This window comes from Oratosquilla oratoria, chromosome 39, assembly GCF_046742065.1.
Source record: "Oratosquilla oratoria isolate Oo_2021 chromosome 39, ASM4674206v1, whole genome shotgun sequence".
Classification (NCBI taxonomy): domain Eukaryota; kingdom Metazoa; phylum Arthropoda; class Malacostraca; order Stomatopoda; family Squillidae; genus Oratosquilla; species Oratosquilla oratoria.
The window spans coordinates 42,395,769-42,403,268 of NC_134815.1; the positions used below are offsets into that span (position 1 = coordinate 42,395,769).

Genomic DNA, 7,500 nt, shown 5'->3' on the forward strand with positions numbered 1-7,500 from the left:
GTTCATTACTTTACCTTCCACCTTCTTGTTCTTCATTTGTCCCTCCCTACCCACCTGCTATTCCTCCTTACCTACCTACTCTTTCTTCTCATCCATCTGTCTATCTGCTATCCCTCGCTGCTTGCCTGTTATTCCGCCCCTCCTAGGTGCTGTTTTTCCCCCTCCACCTGCTATTCTTCCCATCCACTGCTACCCCACACCCACTCTCCACTTGCTGTTCCTGTACATCCATCTTCTATTCCTTTCTAACCATCTTCTATCCGTTCCGACCCCCTGTTATATCTTTCTATATACCTGCTGTCCTTCTTGTCCGCCTGCTATTTTCCACTGCTGCCTCTACACCCAAGTACTATTTTCCCCCTTCCATTTGAATAGCTTTGGTTCCAGAATATCTTAGTAGTCTTGTATCATCTTCAGGTCCTTTCCCCGTGGTTGTCGTTATATATACGGTACAGAGTTCTTCCTATTGGGAATCTGCAATTAAGAATGTTAGGACAGCTCGCACAACAACACAAACAATTGCATGAAACCAGTTGTTTATGGCGCCGCAACCAGTTGCAATGGTTTCTTTAGAACCCCTCACATCAAGGCAATTGCAGTTTCAATCGCCTCGATATGTGGCAGTCGCAATGCAACTAGTTGCGGCGTCGTAAGCAACTGGTTTTATGCAACTGGTTGCGCTGTTGTGCGAACTGCGAAAGACAGCAAGGCGGGACTTGTAATAATAGATTTAAAATAGATAATTTTAGATTTGATAAGGAAATAGTCAAGAACTGGTTTACAGAGTGGTTAACGAATGAAGTAGAATTAATAACCATGTAGTGATCGCTGAAATAGTTGGTTCTTTTAAGAGATGGTTAGATAACTTTATGGATGAGGATGAAGGATGATAATGGACATGGAACTGCCTAGTGTATACCTTATTGTCTCTTGGAGTCTCCTTCATTCTTATGTTCTTATATACAAAACAGAGAGTTCTTCCTATGGGAAATCTTTGAAATGAAAAAATATATATCGTTTTCGGAACAAATGTGCCTTCCGAAATATATACCAGATTGCTTCTCCTATGCGAAATTTTTAAGGTTTATGTATATATATATATATATATATATATATGTATGGATATATATATATATATATATATATATATATATATATATATATATATATATTTTTTTTTTTTTTTTTTTTTTTTTTTTTTTTTTAAATCATGGTGAGTTTCGAATTTCAGATTCCCAATACAGAGAACTACCTGTCATCGAGATTGTATCTGTAAATATGGATGCGAGAAGGTTGAGAATTTTTGGAGAATTAGAATGAGTTACAAAAATGGAGACTCTCGGTCCCTAAGACCTGATAGAAAATTAACTAATGGATTGGTGAATAAATGAATAAGTAAAGAAGATGAAAAGTAAATAAAAAGTACAACTTTTTAGAACTAAATATATCTCCTTGATATATCATACATATATATATATATATATATATATATATATATATATATATATATATATATATATATATATATATCATTAGTACTTTTTTAACCCGTGATCAGTCATAATTTATTGTGCTACGGTAGTACCGACTTCGTGGGTGTTGTTTGATTGATTTTCTTTTTTATTTGTTTATTTTTTCTATCCCTCATTTTTCTCTGTGTGATTGTGAACTAGCAAAAAAAAAAAAAAAAAAAAAAGGACATTCAACTGAAGGGCACCTGCATCAGATGAGCCTAACTAAAGAATCTAAGCTATAATAATGGGGTTCTAACCTTAACCTTTTCTTTTGTGCTCCCAGTAGTTTAAAATGAACGACGTCTTATCTTAAGGGGATTTTATTCTGTAAAAGGGATTGGATAATTCTTAATGGAGTTAGATCCTTTTTAATGGGGATTGATACCTCTTAATCGGGTTGGATTCCTCTTTAAAAAAAATCCGAATCCTCTGCAAAGACTCCAAACCACCTTATGGATGACCTAACCCTTTTCAGAGGGATCCAACTTCATTAGAAATGCTCCAAACCCCTTAAGGGGATCTCAAGAAAATGGTCCTTTCACTAAGTATGTCTCCTCGTCTCAGACCCTCCGTTCTCTCTCTCTCTCTCTTTTTTTTTTTTTTATGTTCAGCCCCACTAAGGACTCTTCCTTCCGCAGCTCGACCTCCGGAGGTCTCCGGCATGGCAAACGGGACCCAGCAGAGCGTCGTGGAAGGACAGCGCCTGCGGCTGGAATGCGTGGCGTCAGGTCTACCGGCACCACACACCTTCGTCTGGCTCCGGGACGACAAACCGATACAACGATCGCGAAGGATTCGCATCCGAACTCGCCCCATGCAAAGACGACAAAGGTGGGTGGGACAAGTCCCCCAAGACGTAATATCTCTCTCTCTCTCTCTCTCTCTCTCTCTCTCTCTCTCTCTCTCTCTCTCTCTCTCTCTCTCTCTCTCTCTCTCTCTCTCTCTCTCTCTCTTTCTTTATATATATATATATATATATATAAACATTATATATATATATATATATATATATATATATATATATATACTGTATGTATCAACCTCAATTAACTTTAATTCTAAGCCATCAGCATCGAGGAACTCGGTGGAGGCATACATGCAGAAATTGATACATGGTCAAGCGAACGGCCCATTCAGTGTTGTATATATATATATATATATATATATATATATATATATATATATATATATATATATATAATATAACATGTCTTCCTCCCTCTAGCTATGTCTCTCTCTTTCTCTCTCTCTCTCTCTCTCTCTCTCTCTCTCTCTCTCTCTCTCTCTCTCTCTCTCTCTCTCTCTCTCTCTCTCTCTCTCTCTCAAAAGACGGAGTTTCGATCCATTCAAAATACCTTCAAGCCAAAGCCCGCCTCATAGTTGCATAAGATGGCCAGCCCTTAGCCAGATCAGAATCAATTAAAGGGTTTGAATCCTATCTAATGAGGTTGGATTCCGCTGAAGGGGGTTGGTTCCTTCTTAAGGTGGTTGGATTCTTTTCAGAGGACACGGATCCTTTAAGAGGAATCCAACCCAATTGAGAGGAATCAAACCCCATAAATGATCTAACCCCATTAAGGATTATCCAATCCCATTTTTGGAATCTAATGGCCTTAAGTGTTTCACCGTGCAGAAGTTATCAAAGGTAAGTCTTTATATTATTATATATATATATATATATATATATATATATATATATATATATATATATATACATATACATATACATATACATAATATATGTATATATATACACATATATGCATGTATATGTATATATATGTATATATGCAATAAAAACACTAGGAGCGTGTGTTCACAAATGCGTAAGTAACCACTAGGAAAAGTAAAGTAACGAAGCAGAGCGCTTTCGTATAATTACATCATCAGTGCAGATACAACGAAGGAATTATGATTATAATTCCTTCTTTGTATCTGCACTGAAGATGTAATTATACGAAAGCGCTCTGCTTCGTTAGATTACTTTTCCTAGTGGTTACTTACGCATATGTATATATATATATACATATATATAAGTATATGTGTATATATATATATATATATATATATGTATATATATATATATATATATACATATATATAAGTATATGTGTATATATATATATATATAAATAAAAGAGTATGCCTTCTATCTGAGTGTCTTGATATAGTAGTTTTGTTTTGAGAACATCCGTTAATAGTAAGCCATAAGTCTTATGCATAAGCTCATTGGTTCATTTATACTAATGGCAATAAGAATTGTTTATCAAAATATCTTAATCGTCATGTGAAAAGGTTGTGTATGATGAAATCATGAAACATAAAAAAAAAAAATTAAGTTATAAATATTTGATAAGGATGTCGATAGATGCGTGTTAATACGTAACTCCTCTCACTGTCCATCTAATCCTAATAAATATTTTGTCAGCATCCTTCTCTCTCTCTCTCTCTCTCTCTCTCTCTCTCTCTCTCTCTCTCTCTCTCTCTCTCTCTCTCTCTCTCTCTCTCTCTCTCTCTCTCTCTCTCTCTCTCCGCCTCTCTCTCTCTCTCCGCCTCTCTCTCTCTCTCTCTCTCTCTCTCTCTCTCTCTCTCTCTCTCTCTCTCTCTCTCTCTCTCTCTCTCTCTCTCTCTCTCTCTCTCTCTCTCTCTCTCTCTCTCTCTCTCTCTCTCTCTCTCTCTCTCTCTCTCTCTACCTCTCTCCCTCCGCCCCCCTCTCTATCTATCTATCTATCTATCTATCTATCTTTCTATTTATCTATTCTTTTTTGCATGAGCCTCATTATTGACCGAAAGCTCTGGCAATATGTTTTATCGTTGTAACTCATTGTACTTCACTGTAACTTCATAGTGTCACATCTTCATGTTGTACTTGTCAATATCCATTCCGTTTTCTAACATCATTACCCCCCTGTTTAGCACCTCCCTCCTTTTTATGACTAACCCCCCACCCCCACTCTCCTACGTTATATTCACTATGTAAGTTTTTTATAATCGAAACTTTCGGGGCTTAAGTGCCGCCCCTATGGACCAGACTCACGCAGCGTTTTTTTTTTTTTTTAAATTGTTAACCAATCCCCTAATAACAATATTTTCACTTTTATCATCTATTAACCACTACTTTCTAGTACTCTCCTGTAACATCCTCTTCGGATTGCTTTTGTCCTCAGTGATAGAAGCGCTATTTATTGGAGTTGAAATACCGGTAACCCCTCTCCCCCTCCCCCCCACGTGACCCAGTCCGACCTCTCACTTGTGATTGTCCCGCAGGAAGCACCAGCGTCCCCCTCGTCAGGTCAACCCTTTCCCTCTCCAGGAGGGCCACCATCTACGGCGGATCAGGAGCGGCAGAAGAATGAAAAGGTGAGAGATAATTAATCAGTTAATATATATATATATACATATATATATATATATTTATATGTATATATATATATACATATATATATATACATATATGTATATATATGTATATATATGTATGTATATATATGCATATATATGTATATATATATATATAATATATATATATATATATATATATATATATATTGAAATACGGAAGACAAATGAGTGGAAAGAACATCCTCGGCATATGATTTCAGAAAATCCACAATTTATACTTCATGCCATTTCTCCTTCCATCCACCTCCCTACCCACATTTCTCTGATGACTTCAACTATGTCGCTTTCCTCCTCTGTCTACCTCTCTGGCTTTACCCGTCCTCATGACCTTCTTTATGACCAAGCTGCTTGCTAACCCTGCTAACTTTATGACCCCATCCCTATGGTTGATGCAGGGATGGGAAGCGAAGTAGGCTACCTACACTATTTTCCTTTTTCTTTTTTGCTAATAGAAGCGCTCCACAAAAGACTAGCGAAAAAACAAAAGGAAAATATTGGAGGTAACCTACATCGCTTCCCACCCCTGCATCAACCAGAGGGATGAATTTATAAAGTTAGCAGGAGCAACAAGCAGTTTGGTCATCAAGGTCAAGAGGATGGATAAAGACAGAAAGGTAGACAGAGGAGGAAAGCGACAGAGATGTATAGAGGACGGATGAGGGTAGAGAGGTGGATGGAAGGAGACATGGCAAGGATGGTGTATAAATTGTGGATTTTTCGAAGTCGTATGTATACTGAGGATGTCCTAGTAAGGACGAAACGTCACTTAATATAAACTCCAACTGTTCTCTATGTTTACCTCACCACTTTTATATATAAATATGTATATTTTTTCTATCTTTCTTCTTCTTTTTTCTCTCTGTCTTTACCACAGAGAGCAACTAGGGGCTTTTAGGAAATCAAAACAAAATTTTTAGATGTCCCTTCAATCAGATATAACATTTGCTCCTCATTTCAAACTTCGGATATTGAAGTAAGGCAAACATCATGTTGAAATCACAACATTACCATCAACCGGAGAAAACGTGGCCTGCCCTCCCCTTTCTAAGATCAAGGAGGAGGAGGAGGAGTAGGAGAAGGAAGAGGAAGGAGAAGAGGAGGACGAGAAGGAGAAGGAGGAGGAAGAGGAGGAGGAGGAGGGAAAGACGTAGGAGTAGGAAGAGTGAGAGCAGGAGAAGGAGTAGGAGTAGGAGGAAGAGAAGGAGGAAGAGGAGAAGGAGGAGGAGAAGGAGTAGGGGACACAAGAGGTTGAGGAAGAGAAGAAAGATGAGGAGGAGAAGGAGTAGGAGGAGGAGGAAGAGGAGGTGTAGGAGGAGAAGGTGTAGGAAAAGGATTAGGATTAGGAGGAGTAGGAGGAGGAGGAGGAGGAAGAGGAGAAGGAAGAGGAGAAAGAGTAGGAGTCGAAGGAGGAGGAAGAGGAGAAGGAGTAGGAGTCGGAGGAGGAGGAAGAGGAGAAGAAGGAGGAGGAGATGTAGGACGAGGAGGAGGAGGAAAAAGAGTAGGAGGAATAGGAGGAAAAGTAGGGGGAGGAGAAAGAATAGAAGGAGGAGGAGGAGGAGGGAGAGGAGAAAGAGGAGGAGTAGGAGGAAGAGGAGGAGGAGTAAGAAGAGATGGAGGCCACAACGCTCCCATTTCAAATGTATAAAAACAGGAACCGAAGAATAAGAATAAGAAGAGTCTCAAGTTCTCATTTTGAGCTATCCTACCCGCCCCCCCCAAAAAAAAAAAAATCAGTGATGACATGACGTGACTGCTGACGTCAGGCCTAATTTTGAAAAGTCCTTCGATAAAACGTCTTGCTTTTAGAGCTCAGCTTTATGTTATGTTTTGGCATTTGAAGTGAGGGCCCGCAATGGATCTCGACGGCCCTGTTATGATCAAGAAACTGACGTCGCAAGAGAATTGGAAACCCTAAAGGGTTTCATTGGACCTTAGATAAGAAGTACGCCAAGATCTAACTCCTATCACTTCTAGATTTCGGAACTTTTCCCTCCGAATATCGGAGACTTCTGATTTCTAGAGATTTCCAATAGAAAGAAGTATGAGTGTCATGGAACGGACAAATCAGAAAGCTAGAAAAGGTCTAGAATTCAAATGGCTTCCGCACTGCAAGAATGAAACTTACGAATCAGGAAGGTAGAACAGATCTAGAAAAAAAGCGACTTTTGTACTATGAGTGCAACAGAACCAGGGCAATGAATATAGAATTAAATTATATATAGTCATGCTACTAAAGAAATATATACAGTATATGAATCCCTTGATGATGGATCATCCTTCACAGATGTACAGTCATACAGTCACGACCAAAACTTTTCACCCACGCTGTAGTTCTTACAACAAAAAGTTGTCAAAGAATTTGACTTTTTTATCATAAAAAAATCTGGGTAGGTAAAACTTTTGCTCGTGGCTGTACAGTGAACATACTTGTGGGCTGCGTTTGCCCTGAACGAGCAAAAAGAAGGAAAAAAAAAAAAGAGGAACGAAGAAAAAGTCCAACAGTCGATGTTCCCTCGTCGTTGTACTGGAACATGAATCCACATTGATAGAATGTGAATTTCAGAACTCCGAACCCATCCTTGCC

At 38.5% G+C, this 7,500-nt stretch overlaps 1 protein-coding gene across 5 annotated transcripts in view; it reads left to right on the forward strand.

The window, feature by feature from the left end:
* The window catches only part of LOC143020374 (uncharacterized), a 544,452-nt gene that overhangs the window by 480,965 nt on the left and 55,987 nt on the right, over window positions 1-7,500 (forward strand). For all 5 annotated transcript variants that reach the window (XM_076176758.1, XM_076176756.1, XM_076176757.1 and 2 more), the window contains exons 2-3: window positions 2,153-2,345; window positions 4,782-4,874. In XM_076176758.1, the coding sequence (XP_076032873.1) occupies window positions 2,153-2,345; window positions 4,782-4,874 (286 nt within the window). The remainder of the gene's footprint in view (window positions 1-2,152; window positions 2,346-4,781; window positions 4,875-7,500) is intronic.